Source organism: Hipposideros armiger, unplaced genomic scaffold (assembly GCF_001890085.2).
Source record: "Hipposideros armiger isolate ML-2016 unplaced genomic scaffold, ASM189008v1 scaffold_419, whole genome shotgun sequence".
Classification (NCBI taxonomy): domain Eukaryota; kingdom Metazoa; phylum Chordata; class Mammalia; order Chiroptera; family Hipposideridae; genus Hipposideros; species Hipposideros armiger.
In genome coordinates, this window is record NW_017731769.1 from 818,059 (window position 1) to 832,798 (window position 14,740).

Genomic DNA, 14,740 nt, shown 5'->3' on the forward strand with positions numbered 1-14,740 from the left:
TCCCCGTCGGACCGCCCGCCCAGCCTTTAGCCTCCCTCCCACCGCCTCTGTCTCCCTCTCTCCACGAACTGCCCAGGAGTGAGCAGCTGCTCTGGACGGCCGACAGACAGACTCACGGACTGCCCGACACCCAAGCCTGCCAACTAGCCAGCCTGCACCCAGCGCTTCCCCTCCCCAGGTAGGGCCCCCACACCAACCACTTGCTGTCCCTGCTGTCCCCGTGCTGGCCTTGAGCTGCCCTCGATATCGCATCCCTGACTTCGTTGCCCCCTCACTGTTCTCAAGACGTCCCTGACCCTGACCTTGCTGCTGCCATGCCACCCCTCCTTGCCCCTATTCCAGTCCCCACTGCCCCCTTGCCTCCCTCTTCTGCCCCCAGGCTGCCTGCGGATTCTCATGGCACTGCTGCAGTGCAGGCTCCTGGTTCATGCCCCTTAGTCGCCACCCTGTGGTCCCCTTGGTTCTTGTCCTGTTTCTGCCTCTATTCCCCTCCCTCTTCCAGGCGCCTTCTCTGCCCCGCTTCTCTCTCCCCGCTGACCTCGCTCAGCTCAGCTCCATGTCTACCCTCTCTGCCTCCCCCTTGGGGTTCTTCCCCTTGGCTGCCGCCCCAGAGCATCACCAAGGCATGGCTGGGTGGCTGGCACCCCAGCTCTGCCAATGGCCCTCTCTCTTCTCTGCAAGGCCCCAGGTGCGCCCTGCACTCCCACTGGCCTCTCTGCATTCTGCTTGGGCACCTCCTCACTCAGGAGGTTTTTCGCCTGGCCCAGGTCAGGAGGACCTCTGGGCACTCCCCCAGAGCCCAGGCCAGGGAGCAGTCCCCACTGCCCCAGTCCAGTCCTTTGCGAGGGCTCAGGACTTGGTTTTCTAGGCACACGCCAGGCACCCTGCCCAGATATTCCTCACTTACCCACAGGCTAATGCCTTGCCTCTACCTCCTCCTAGGCGAGGTGTGGGCCCACAGAGCCCTGGCTTCCAGGGCCCTAGGTGGGTCTGCCTGGGTGGCTCAACCCGGGCTGTCCAGAACCCCGTTGGATTGGGACTCAGAATTGGGGAGCGGGAGCAGAGAGAAACTCTGGCAACTGTGCCATATCACCCTGGGCTGGCCTGGCGTGGGGCCCTGTAGGGTTTCTGGGGACCCTGAGTAAATGTGAGGCCACAGGTCCACTTACAAGCTGGGACACCATGGTCCCAGGAGGAACGCCTTTAGGGATAGGTGAGCTTCAAGAGCTCCCTGACTAGATGCCATGTTCCTCAAAGGCAGCCCAGCCACTGGTGCATGGAGCACCTTTGAAATGGAGAGAGAACCCTAGGTCTGAAGGAAAGCGTAGCTGCAAAGTTGCCTCCAGGGCCCTTCGGGAGGGGAAGAGTGACTCCTGCTGGTTCAAACCCCACCCATCCATTGTACAGAGTGGGCAGGAACTGGGGTCAGGACCCAGAGCTTCTGACTGACAAACTCTGGCTATTGACGCCATACCACCCAAGGAACCCTCAAAGTCACTTGAGTGTTGATGATGACAGCCTGTGGTCAACGGCACTGTGTGACGGTCAGAGGGGGAGGTGGCGGGGCCACTGGCCCTTGGCCTGCAAGCTCCCAAAATGGCTGGTATGTGGAGGGGGCCTGTCAAGGGACTCAGGAGAGGAGCAAGGCGGAATGGAGCTTTCTGGGTGTGTCCCTGAGGGTTCTGGAAAGTTAAGGGATGGGAGCACCCCCCTGGCTGCACCATGGGTGGGTTTGGGGGCTGGGCACAGGTTAGCGAGGGCTGCTGAGTGGAGCAGGAGACCCAGGATCCTCCAGGACAGGGTGGTAGGTGGCGTCAGGTGGGGCAGACCTCACTTAGCCCAGGGAGATTGTTCTCAAACAGTCTTCGGAAAGGCTGCTCAGGTTGCAGATGCGGCCAGTCCAGTCTGTCCTCAGGGGGCTCCTGCCTCCATGCCCTCAACCCTCCCTAGCCTGCAAGCTTTCTGCCCTGTGTGGCCTGATTGGGATTGAGACAAGCTGGAGATGCTCAGGCCTCCCTCAGTGCCAGGAAGGGAGGTTCCTGGGGATCCGTATCCAGGTGTGCGGTCTCATTTGGAATGAGTGTACACATGTGCAGGCGAGCGCCTCCTAGTGACGTGCCGCTGCCTGTGCCATCCGCACTGTGGGAGAGCTGGCGCTGGCGCAGACATCTTCAGGTGGAGCCTGCCCATGTCTGGCTACCGTGGGCCAGTGTGGAGGAGCCTGTGAGAGCAGAGCTGTGCGGGTGCCTCTGAAAGGGAGGCACAGGGCTGCCTCCACACCGCTGAGGCCAGGGAGCAGAGAGAGCTCCCGTAGTGAGCCAGCTATTGAGAGGCTGCCTTGGCCCACCCACCCGCTGGCCTACCTTCAAGCCCCAAGGACCCAGGTTCCAGTGGGCATTAACCATCCCGCTGCCTTTTTGCTCTGCCTGCCCTGGAGCAGGACTGGGGTCCCTGTTGTGTAGATGGGGAGCCTGAGGTCCAGCTCCTTCACCAAGGGTTTGGTGGCAGTTCTGTGTCGACCCATTTTAGGGGCCCAGAAAGTAGGGGTGCTGACCCTCTGACCATTGTGTAGGGTGACTTCGGAGAATCAGCCTGAATTTCTCCCCAGTCCCACCAGCAGCCCTGGCCACTTGGAGGAGGGTGAACAGAGCAGGATAGGAGGAAAGGGGGGTGTTTGTAAGACAGGAAAGTTTCCTTTCTTCAGCAACATTCTGCAGTCACTCAAACAAGACCATAGAGTGTCCCATCCAGAACCACCAGCAAGTCTCCAGAGGAGGAAGTTGTAATGAGCCCATATGTGAGGGTCTCCACGCTGACCCTTCCAAGGGGTCTTCCCTTTCCTCCCATCAACACCCGGCCTCTGAAGCCCCACCTGCCTGGCCACGGGGCGCTTGTTCTGCCCTGCGGGTGGATGTCTGGGGCCCCTCACCATCCTTGCTCATCTGCCAACACCCCTGATTGTTACATAGGCCTTCCCAGACCCACCAGACTTCCTTTCTCCTCCTGATTGGGTACCCCAGAGTAGGAGGCTTGGTCCCTGCCCGGAGCTGCCCCACCCCACACCTGTCTGCTGACTGGTGGGAGGGACACACCAGCCCAAGGGCTTGCCTCAAATCGTGGCACTGGGAGTGGCAGTGGCTTTCTGGGGTGCCCTCCTGTGAGCTGTGTGATGCAGATTGAGCACAGGCTCCCTCTGAAGACAAGCAGATCCAGGCCCTGCCAGCTCTGCCCCTCCCCTCCCTCCTGTCCTCTTCTACTCACACAGAACTTCCCATTTGGAAAGTGGAGAGATGGATCACAGCTCCAGGGAGATCGGGGAAGCTGGCCTGGAAGACAGGAGAAGGGCCTGGCCACGGGGCTAGCCAATTACCCTCAGCGGACCTCAGGCCTGGGGCAGGACTGAGCGGACATCCTCCCCATCCCCCCAGCACATCCCCCTCTGCTCGCTCCCCATTGGTTACCTCTAAGATGAGATTTACAGCAAGGGTTCCGTGGGTGGCCCAGTGTGTGAGTAGAAGAGGACAGGAGGGAGGGGAGGGGCAGAGCTGGCAGGGCCTGGATCTGCTTGTCTTCAGAGGGAGCCTGTGCTCAATCTGCATCACACAGCTCACAGGAGGGTACCCCAGGAAGCCACTGCCACTCCCAGTGCTCCCCCTCCCTCTGCCCCTATTGGGACTCCAGGCTCTTGGGAGCCACCCCAGCCCCACCCGCTTTAGCTTCTTCCTCCACCCTCTTTGCTTTGGGTCAGGGTAGCTCCTGGGGTGAGTGTGGAGGGTGCCTTCTTGTGCAGAGCCCACCAGCCTCAGCTCTTTCGGGTGCTGCTCAGCTCCCATCACAGCCCGCAGCTTTTCCAGGCAACTTCCTTGCAGAGGCAGAGCTGGCCGGGTGGATGTGCTGGGGCCAAAATACTGCTACCAGACCCATCAACAAAGGGGGTGGGCCCCTCGGGCAGTGGGGAGCTATGGATAGTGGCAGCCAGAAAGAGGTGCCATATTTCCAAAGGATTCATAATGCAAGCAAAGGGGCAAAGGGACACAGGACCACAAGCAAAGCCCTGCTTTCCAACAACTTCACTTCCCAGCCGGGGTGAGAGAGCTGCCAGAGTCTTCTCCAGGGACCCCGGGGCTGGGCTGGCCCCTGCAAAGCCCAGGGAGCGTGGGACCTTGTGGCTTTGGAGCCTGCAACAGAGCCTGTGATCGTTGGCAGAGGATGGAGCCAGACACATGGGCAAGTAGACAGATAGACAGACAGACAGACAGTAGACCCCCCAGCTCTACCATTTCCTCATTGTGTGGCCTTCGGCAAGAGTTTTCGGCAAACTTTGAGCCTCAGTTTACCCCTTCATCAAGTGGTAAAAAATGGCACTTTGTTCTTATGGTCGTTGGGAAATCGCTTGATTCCCCTGCCCCACTCCAGGAGGTGATGGCAACCTCCTTCTTCAAATGTTCTGGAACCAGGTGAGGAGGAGCTCGGGACTTCTATAGTGAGTGGGAGGAAAAGGAAGGGCACACAGCTCAGCTGTAGAAGGACCAGGAAACTTAGGACCCCCATCTGACCTGGGTCACCTGCTGCCTGATTCTTGGCATGGCAAAAGGCCGGCAGTTTGACCCTCCTGCTTTCCAGAGGTTTCCTGACAGGGTGGGGGCAGGCATGGATGCTGTCCTCAATGTTGTGGGGAGGGAGGTCTGGCTTGGCCAGCACCAGGTGCCTCACCACCTTCCCGGTGCCGGCCCTTTGCAGCCGATGGGGTGGCTCCCTGCAGCCTCCCACATCCATGTCCAGGTCCAGTCTGCCCCTGAAGACCCAGCTCTGTCCAGTCACCCCAGCAGCGCCAGGGCCACAGCAGGGAGGAGCTATCCTGGCAAGCCGCACTTGGGAATCTGCTCCCCTTGTAGGCTGAAGGGCATGCTGAGGAAATGATGGTGGTTTCGGGGTGGCTGGGGTGCAGACGCAGACAGGGTGGAGCTCAGGGTGCAGCCCCTCCCCACTCCAGCCACCAGCCTCTCAAGCAGTTACCCCCACATGCACACACACATGTGAGCTTCAGCAGACCCATGCATGGCACACGTCCCCTCTCTCTCTGGTTGATACCCGAGTGCAGATTAGAGCTGGCGAGGGACCAGTGGGCTGGGGCCTGGGAAGGCAATAAGGTGCAACAGGGTATCAGCCTGGGCAGCACCCTTGCCCCTGGCTTTCTGGTTGAAGCTGGGCCCAGAGCTTTGGTGAACACAGTGGGGTGGGGGGAGGAAGGGCACCCTGAATCTCCTGTCTCCCTCTCACCGCTCCCGACCTGTGCAGTCCCAGGGACCTGGCAGGGCTGAGTGGAAGGTGGCATGCATGGCAGAGTTCAGGTCGGGTGGCTCAGTGGGGCTAGACACCTCGAGCTGAGGCCATGGGACAGGGCCCGGCGTCTACGACTTGGCAGCTGTGGGCCACACATCTGCCGACGAGCTCCCAGGGCATGCCAGACCTCAAGTCCTGCTCCCGCCGCCCTTGGCCTGGCCTGAATGCCTGGCACGACCCATCCATGTTCTCAGAGGCTGCCAATGCATCTTGTTTGGCTGTGACCTGGAGCACTCCTGCTCAGAGGACTACGCTGACTTTCAGAGGGCCAGACAAGGAGGGCCCTATTGGATAGGAGGCGTAGGCTCCAGGAAACCCAGCCTCTTCCCTCGTTCACACCTGTGGGCGCCAGGCCTGAGGCCTCACTGCCATTACAACGTTTTTCCTTTGCTCTGAGGAGGTGGGGTCCAGCGGGCTCAGAGCACACTTTGACGGGGCTCCAGGCCCTCCCTGAAGTCCTTGGGGACATTACCGGGGAGGCCAAGAAAGGAAAACTGAGGCTCAGAGGCCTTGGGTAGTATGGGGAGGTGGAGTCGGGGGGACTTGCTGTGGGTCTAACAGTATCTGTCCACGGGGGCCTTCCACTTCCTGGGCTGTGGCCCTCCTGCCTCCTCTGTGCACGTGTGCATGTGAAGTGGGGGAGGGGGCAGTTTGAGGGGCTGGAAAGGTGGGGCCAAGCTTAAAGTGCGGCAGCTGGGCCTGTCCACAGCCTTACAGCCCCCCACCCTGACCACAACCAGCCTCGAATCCCTTCCCCAGGCTCTCTGCACTGCCCATGCTGAGCCAGCCACCCAGAGATCCCCATTCCCCCCACGCTATGCTGAGGGGTGTCACCGAGGCCTGAAAACTCAGGGTCTGGAGTTGCCTGAGCTGGACTCCCAGTCTCAGGCCGAGTGACTTGGGGAAAGTCTGTTCCTCTCTCTAGGGCTCAGTTTTCTCTTCCATAAAATGGAAATACTAATTATGCTAGATGCTGGGAAGCCTTCCTCCTTGGCATCCCCTTGAGGCTCCTTCCTGGCTCCTTTGGGCTCTGTGGGGCTCTTTTGCTGCCTCCTGCAGGCTCTGTGTCCGGCGGGCCCCCTCCCTTCTACATACTTCTGGCTGAGTCTTGTGCCAGTTCCTCGAGGGGAAATGAGGGCTGTGCCGGGAAGCCCGCCTGGCCCCCACCCCGACAGCCTGCCCACTGCCTGGGCCCAGCCAGGAACTGGGGAGAACCAGCCAAACCTTGTCCTCTGCCTCTGTCACGGGGCCCTGGTGTTGGGCCTCCAAGCCCTCAGCTTCCCTTCCCTTCAGAGTGAGCCTGAGCTGCAGCCAAGCTGGCCTCCAGATGCAGCGACATTAGGCACTGCTGCTTTGAGCTGGTCCAGCTCCTCTAGAGCCCCCGTCCCCCCAGGGCAGGTCCCCTGAGACCACTTGTTAGGCCTTCCTAGCACCTCTCCATCCTCTCCCCCAGTGGAGGGCCAGGCAGCAGGGCAGAGGTTCCCTATGGAGACCCCCCAGCCCTTTCCAGCCCCAGCAGGCTGGACAGGGCCTGTCTGCGCCTGCCTCCCCGCACAGTCTCCCCTGGGCCTGGCTAGACCACTGTACCCCACCCCCACCTGTCCAGGTGGACTGCAGATCCTGAGCCTTCCCAGGGTCCCGCTGCTGGGCATTCGAGCCCTGACTCATCCCCTCTGTGAGGTAGCAGCTTTGGCAGGGGTGCCAGACAAGGGGGGAGCAGTCTCCGCCTTCTCTGCCATTCCATCTTGCTCTCCTGCCTTCATCCTCCCCTTCCTGTTCTCTTCCACTGATCAGCCCCCTCCCAACCCTGGGAATCCAGTAGCACCTGGGCAAGGGCCCCTCAAGGTTGGGCAAGAAGCACGAGAGCCATAGGCCCGCCCTGCTCTGCCCTGGGAGTTGAAAACTCAGGGAAAGAAGGAGGGACACATTGTCCAGGTAGGCAAGCCCAGGGCCTTCTCCCTACTCTGTGCCAAGGCCTTCTGGGGGTCCCCTGGGTCCTGCTTGGCCAGCCTGGGGCTGGTGGAACATGGGGTGTGATCAAAGGAGCCAGGGAGGCTGGGTGCTCCCGCTGCATGGGGGACCCTCACTTTGCTGTGTGACCTGGGGTAGGCAGGCAGCTTCTCTGAACCTGTCCCTGGGGGCCATGCACTCGGGAGGGCTGGCAGGACCTGATGGGGGTATTCTGGGGCTAGCTCTGCAGCTTAGTCTACTCAACCATGTCCTGGGCCCTCCGGCCCGCCTGCTCTGGCTGCCAGAAAGGCTCCTCCATTTCCTCCTGCCACTCTGTCCTCAGGGACGGTAGGAGCCCCAGCAGGGGGGGCAGGCCATATGACCTGCTGGGGGCGGGTATCAGGAGGAGAGCCGGACAAGAGAGAAAGACAGGGATGGGTGGGAATCTGAGAGGCAGAGCAGTGTGCTCAGGCCTGGAGGTAGCCCTAGACCCCAGTAGCCAGCCCAGCCCCACACTGACCGGGCCTGCCCAGGAAAGCAGCAGGCAGGGCCAACCTGCTCCGAAGGTGCTGGTCTACGGTGGGCAGAGCCCTCCATCCCCAGGGCCTCCCTTCACCTCTGCAGCTAGTAGTCAGGCTCACCCAGCCCCACTGATGCCCCAAATAACCCCTGCCCTGGCAAAGATGGGCCCCAAGTGAGGGCCTTTCTGGGGTGGGGCCAATTCAGGTCTGCACGGGGCCCTGGTAATCAGTCGGCTGGGCTCCCTGCCCCCAGATGCACCCAGGGAAGCCCCAGCCAACCCCCCAGCCTGGGAGGCAAGCAGGGTGGGCACTCTTATTCCTGTTTAACAGATAGGGAAAATGATGCTGAGACTTTCTCAGGAAATCCTTATAGGGGGCGTTGAAAGAGGCAGGGGCTCCGGCTTTTTCCTTTACAGAGCCTTCCGGAAGAGGAGGCTCTGGCTGGGGGATGGCCTCTGCTGGAGGAGGAAGGAGGCAGGTAGATGTGGGTGCCAAGGGCAGGCACGGGCAGGGAAACTTCCCCCCGCCCCCACCCCACTGCCCGGCCTGGGGGGCCTCCAGACAAGCCTAACCCTGCCTGCCATTCTGGCAGCCGCCTGCTCCCCTGGGGGGCCTCTCCAGGGACCTGGACCGTGGGCAGAAGGAAGGGAAGGGTGGGGGCAGATGTGGGGGGCCCCAGGGCTCTGCAGGCTAAACCAGGGAAAAGGCTTGTGGGCCAGGGTAAGAAGCCAAGACCCCAGGCAGCAGTGGGGAAGTGGGTGGGGGCTGTGCCCACTCCTCTTTGGCATTTTTGCTCATGGCCATGGAGGACGCCCCTCTCTTTTTCCATCTTGCCTCCACAGCTATCCCAGGTCTTGGCCCAGTGTGTCCTGGTGTGTTGGCCTCTTGACTTTTTTAGAAAAATGTGGGTACATTGCAAGGTGGGGGGCTCAGGCAGGAAAGCAACTCATAATCCCCTAACTCAACCTCTACTGCACACACATTGCCTTGAGCCTGTGGGATTGGCCTGGGCCACAGTGGTATCTTCAAAGCGTGGGGGTGGGCAAATGGTTGGGCTTTTCTCTCCTCCTCCTCCTCTACTTGCCTCACTGATACCCCGGGTAGCTGCCAGCTGACTCAATGGTGTGGGGGGAGGTGGGGTTCTGCAGACTCTCTAACTGGGAAGACACTGCATTGCCCACTGAAGCCAAGTCCTGCCTGGGAGCCCAGGGGAGCAGAAGGAGGTACCTTCATCCTTCCAGATGCTACACATGGCCCCTCCCTCTGCTGCTCAGGCCCAGTGTCTGACTATCCCAAGTAATGGATGGGGGACATGGTGCCAACACATGCAGAACCCCAGGCCCTGGTACTGGGAGGGTGGCCAAGAAAGGGCCCAGAGGATGGGTGTGGGTATAGTCTAGGCCTTCCTGACGACCCCTCCTCACCCTGGCCTCCTAGGCATGCCCACCATGTGGCCCCTCTGGCTCCTCACGTCCCTGCTGGCCCTGAGCCAGGCCCTGCCCTTTGAACAGAAGGGCTTCTGGGACTTCACCCTGGATGATGGGCTGCCCATGCTGAACGACGAGGAGGCTTCAGGTGCCGACACGACCTCAGGCGTCCCAGACCTGGACTCCCTCACGCCCACCTTCAGCGCCATGTGTCCTTTCGGCTGTCACTGCCACCTGCGGGTTGTTCAGTGCTCTGACCTGGGTCAGTCCCGGGGCTGGGTCGGGAGGGATGTGTGGTGGCACAGGCCCAGCCTGAGTGCCCCTGTCAAGGGGACACATGTCTGTTCTGTGGTATGGGTGTGGAAGGATGGGAGCAGAGATGGGTGACCCCAAACAAGAGTGGGGATGCCAATTTCAGTGTGGGATGGTGTCCGGTTGTCTGGTCACTAGTGAATGGGGAGTGAGAAGAGGCTCTGGAGCTTCTCTGCCTATTTGTGGCGGAGTCCCTACTTGCATGTCTGTGTGTGTGCGTGCCCCCGTGCTCTGAGCCACTCTGGGGCCATGGCCGGGGCTCATACTGGTGATGGCGACACTGGCCCGCAGGTCTGAAGACTGTGCCCAAGGAGATCTCACCTGACACCACACTGCTGGATCTGCAGAACAACGACATCACCGAGCTCCGCAAGGATGACTTCAAAGGCCTCCAGCACCTCTATGTAAGCCTGCTCGGGGTACTTTTGAGGGGCTGCGAGGCGGGCGGCCTGCAGCTGCAGGGTTGGGTCCAGATGGGGGTGTGCATATACCTGTGGAGTACAAGAGGGGACCGAGGGAGGACCCATGGAGTCCTGAGAGAAGTCTGGAGGCGGGCATGGTGGGAGCGCCTGGGGTCAGCGTCACCTGGGTGGGTGGTAGTAACCGCAAGTGCAAGACAGGATCGTTTAGCCCAATTCCCTTCTCAGCTCAAAACTTTCATTTTATTGGTTCCTCCCAGGAACAAGGGAAGAACAGATTTTATTGTAGCCAGGGTGCAAGTGGGGAAACTGAGGCTCAGAGAAGTAGTGGCATTGCGGGCCTAAGTGCTGACTCCCTGCTCTGCACTCCGCCAGTGAGCACAGGTGGATCTCCTTGAGGCTGGGACTCAGACATCTGTGAAGTTCCAATAATGGCAGGGGAGGCAGGGAGAGGAGAGGTCGGGGTGGGCTGGGGAGTTGGTCCCTTCATCCCCGACGCCCACCCTGCCTCAGGCCCTCGTCCTGGTGAACAACAAGATCTCCAAGATTCATGAGAAGGCCTTCAGTCCCCTGAGGAAGCTGCAGAAGCTCTACATCTCCAAGAACCACCTGGTGGAGATCCCTCCCAACCTGCCCAGTTCCCTGGTGGAGCTTCGCATCCATGACAACCGAATCCGCAAGGTGCCCAAGGGCGTGTTCAATGGGCTTCGCAACATGAACTGCATTGGTGAGTGTGGCCCTGGCCCGGGACAGTCCTCACCCCGGCGGCTGGCAGGAAGGGTCAGGGAGAGGGGCCTCTTCCAGCCAGAATGGGTCTCATGGAACATTCTGGAGGCTTGTCTAGGGGCATGCCCCAGAGCCACCAAAGCAAGGTGAAGAGAAACCAGGGGACTGTAGAGAGAGGGAAGGGGGAGGGCCAGTGTCACCAGCCAGCCCGCTGAGGCCCGCCAGGGGCCCTCTCTTTCCTCCTGCTCCTGCTGGACCCTGAGGCCAATGCCAGGGTCAATGTCCTTGGGAGCTAGTGATCTTGAACCGCTAGGAATGTGCAACTTTTCCGGTAAATTAGTGGAACTGCTTTCAGGGGGGTGATAGGGGAGTGGGTAATTAGCAAGGCCCATCAGGCCAGCCCAAGCTAGGAAACCGACAGGCTCCAGGGAGTGTGGGCGGTTGCTCCACTCTGGCTCCAAGGCTGAGGGGGCCTCTCTCCTAGAGATGGGCGGGAATCCTCTGGAGAACAGTGGCTTTGAACCTGGAGCCTTCGATGGCCTGAAGCTCAACTACCTGCGCATCTCCGAGGCCAAGCTCACCGGCATCCCCAAAGGTAGGGAGGCAGCACGTCCTTCCCATGCTGGGCAGAGCTGGGGGCCTGGATCCTCCTAGAGCTACCCAGTCTCCTCGGGCGGGCTTCGGTAGCCCTCCCCCTACACACAGCACCAGTGCGCACATGTGTGCATTCATCTCAGAGCACCCTTTTTACCCCGGCAGACCTCCCCGAGACCCTGAACGAACTCCACCTAGACCACAACAAAATCCAGGCTATCGAGCTGGAGGATCTGCTCCGCTATTCCAAGCTGTACAGGTGGGCTGCGGGACCATGGGGGCTGCCCCACGCCACAGTCCCTTTCTCCTCTGGCCTCTCAATACATCTCATCTACCCCTTCACAGGCTGGGCCTGGGCCACAACCAGATCCGCATGATTGAGAATGGGAGCCTGAGTTTTCTGCCCACCCTGAGGGAGCTTCACTTGGACAATAACAAGCTGTCCAGGGTGCCCACTGGCCTTCCGGATCTCAAGCTCCTCCAGGTGAGAGCTGGAGTCCGGGGGAGGGGGGCGGGCCAACCCCCAGTGCCACATTCTCTAAGACTCGGGGAATGGAGCAGCCCATGTCCCCAGGGCAGTTCCTCAGCTCCCTGCCCCTCCTGGCAATGGGCCCAACATGTGCGGGGCCTAGGTACTGAGTGGAACGGGACCTCGCTGTGCACGTGGCCAGCTGCATGGTCTGGCCACTTACTCCTGCTTTCTCCACCTCCGCCTCCTCATCTGGAAAGGAGCAGTCACAGAGACCCCCTCCCTCAGTGCCAAAGGTCTGTGCTGAGGGAGAGGAGGAGGAGAGCAGGACAGCAAGGAGGGTGGGGCACAGGTGGAAAGAGTCTGTGATGGATGAGCAGGAGGTGGCCTGGTAGATAGTGGAGCTGAAGGTCTCCCGAGTGGGTGAGACACCAGAAAGGTATGGTAGGACCTGGGAAGTCAGGGAACAGTGAGGGCATGGGGGTGCAGATATGTGCCAAGACTGGGACAGCCCAGGACAGGAAGCGGGCTGATAGGGGGCATTGCAGGGCTTTGCCTGGGGTTCTCAGGGGCCTCATCCCTGGCTTGGTTTCCAGTCACACGGATGAACTTGGCCTTGCCCAGCCTTGCTCTGGCCCTCAGTCTCTTCCTAAGCCCCATTCACTCGTGCTGGGAGACCCGCCATTTCCCGGGGCTGTCCAGCCAGAGCCAAGTCCAGCTGAACCTTGGGTCAGGGGCAGCCTTGCTGCAGCAACCGCAGCAGCAGCAGCAGTAGCAGCAGCAGCAGCAGCAGCACCTGCAGTGCCGGACTGAGTGTGCCCTCTAGCGGCCGGTTCCTCTCCACCTCCAGAGGGCGCTGCTGCAGACCAAGCACGTCCTACCATCATTGGGCTCCTTATTCACCCAGCCTCCTGTGCCCTCTGCCCCTCTCCTACAGAGGAGCTTCAGGGAGTTGGAGGAGGCTGGTAGAGGGCAAGTAGCCCTGAGAACTAGGAGGAAAAGGAGGTCAATCTGCAGGCCCTTTCTCCTCTCACGCCCCCTGGTAACTGGAGGGATAAGCTGCTCCCCTGGGTGCAGGCCAGGAGCCCAGAGAACCCAGAGAACCCAGGTGGAAGGCCAGGGGCGCTCTGTGAGCCCAAGGTGTCATCTTTCCTGCATGGACACCCCCACCTCATCCCTTGCCCCCCATGTGCCCCTCACCTCCCACCCAAGACCCAACACCCACCACCCACACCACCTGAGCCCCTCATCCCAGCCCCTGGTCACACACCCACCTGACCACCATACTTAAGCCTCATTTTGCTCCTTCCTACGGTGGGAGAACCACATCCAAGCCCTCAAAGGGCTGTGGGAGTGCAATGCAATGAAATGATGCCCGCATGGTGGCCTGGCCAGACTCGGGGGAGGTGGTTAGGGTTCCTGGGCACTGGCACTGAGCCTAGGCTACATCCCTCTGCCCCAGGTGGTCTACCTGCATACCAACAACATCACCAAGGTGGGCGTCAACGACTTCTGCCCTGTGGGCTTTGGGGTCAAGCGGGCCTACTACAACGGCATCAGCCTCTTCAACAACCCGGTGCCCTACTGGGAGGTGCAGCCAGCCACCTTCCGCTGCGTCACCGATCGCCTGGCCATCCAATTTGGCAACTACAAAAAGTAGAGGCAGCAGCAGCCTTGCGGTGGTCTGGGTGGGGTCTCTGGGGAGCACAACGGATGTCCTGAAAGGGGAGGCAGAGCAAGGGAGTAAGGCCAGTGTCCAGTTGCACCCAACCCAGCCCGACCCCTGATCCCCAACCTTCACTCGCTGCCCCCGACACCCTCACCCTGGCTCCCAAGTGTGCAGATGGGGCACAAGGCCCGGACCCTATCACATGTTCCCTTGGCTTCAGAGCTGCCTCTGTCCTCCCCCCCCTCCGCCCCAGCCCATAGCCACTCAGAGGTGCCCCACCAAGTTTTCTTCCATTTTGCCCTGTTACCAAATTGTCTGAGGCTCCAATCCAAGGAAACTGGTCCCTGGGTCTGTGGGGTAGGAGTGGATGAGCAGAGATGGAGACAGTAGACCCCAGTGAACCCACCACACCTGCCTCATACACATTCCTCCTCCTTATGAATTTCCAACCCTCCTTGACCCGGTCTGTTACTCTTGGCCCCCATAGCCCCCACCTTTATGCAAGTTTATGGCCTGTCCATCCGAGCCTCCTTGCTCTACTGACCTCTGGACCAGTCTTCTCCTTCTCTCTTTCTCTCTCTCTTCCTCCCTCTCCTGTCTCACATCCTTGGACTGGGTTTGGTCTGTCATGTTAGACCTCTGCCCAGCCCCTGCCCAGGCAAGCTGGGAGTGGGGGACAGCTGCCCCCCACCTACCCTGCCCAGGCCTTGCCCCCAAGCCTGGATGTTCCTGGCGGCAGTGGAGGTGCTGCACCCCGCACGTGCTTCAGTCAAGAGAGGATGCACTGGGCTCAGTCAGACCCTGGGAGTCTGGCCTCCCCCCGGAGGGGCCCAGCATCCTACTGGAGTCCCAAGCACGCTTTTCATTGTCCCCCTTCCCCCATGATGGCTAGGTCTCCCCTCCCCTCTCTTCCGGCCCTTGGTGTGGGGTTTTGAGCAATCACGCCCAGCTTGAGGAGGGGCTGCTTCTGAGGTCGGTTGTTGTCTTTCAATTAAAGAAACACTGTGCAATATGGCTCTATGTGTCGCTACTCTTGGGGTGGCACTGGTGACCGAGCAGAAAGGGGAGCCATGAGGGGCTGCCTCTGGCCAGCTCTCAGGCTCTGCCTCTCTGTGCCCCCTCCAAGTCTGAGGCTTCCTCTTTGTTGCTTTCCCTCCCTCAGGCGAGGGTCCTCAGCATCCCCAAGTCTGGGGCTGGACAAGGAGGCCCAAGAAGGCCCTGGCCTGGCCCCTTCCCCTCCCTTGTAGGCACTTCTGATGCCTCAGTTGTGCTTAGACTCGGCTCCTGAAGCAGGACCACTGAGGTAGCAT

General features: G+C 60.6%; 1 protein-coding gene across 1 annotated transcript; it reads left to right on the top strand.

Moving 5' to 3' along the window:
* Positions 1–43: 43 nt before the first annotated feature.
* BGN (biglycan) lies at positions 44–14,444 on the top strand. The gene is made up of 8 exons (XM_019664352.1): positions 44–178; positions 9,252–9,503; positions 9,845–9,957; positions 10,486–10,699; positions 11,183–11,293; positions 11,458–11,551; positions 11,638–11,776; positions 13,224–14,444. The coding sequence occupies exons 2-8, from the start codon at positions 9,254–9,256 to the stop codon at positions 13,419–13,421; spliced, it is 1,119 nt and encodes a 372-aa protein (XP_019519897.1). The 5' UTR covers positions 44–178; positions 9,252–9,253; the 3' UTR covers positions 13,422–14,444.
* Positions 14,445–14,740: the final 296 nt, after the last annotated feature.

Coding starts and splice junctions, on each gene's coding strand:
- BGN (XM_019664352.1), top strand. CDS start 9,254: ATGCCCACCATGTGGCCCCTCTGGCTCCTCACGTCCCTGCTGGCCCTG. Junction 11,552..11,637: donor CGCTATTCCAAGCTGTACAG/GTGGGCTGCGGG, acceptor ACCCCTTCACAG/GCTGGGCCTGGGCCACAACC. Junction 11,777..13,223: donor CGGATCTCAAGCTCCTCCAG/GTGAGAGCTGGA, acceptor CCTCTGCCCCAG/GTGGTCTACCTGCATACCAA.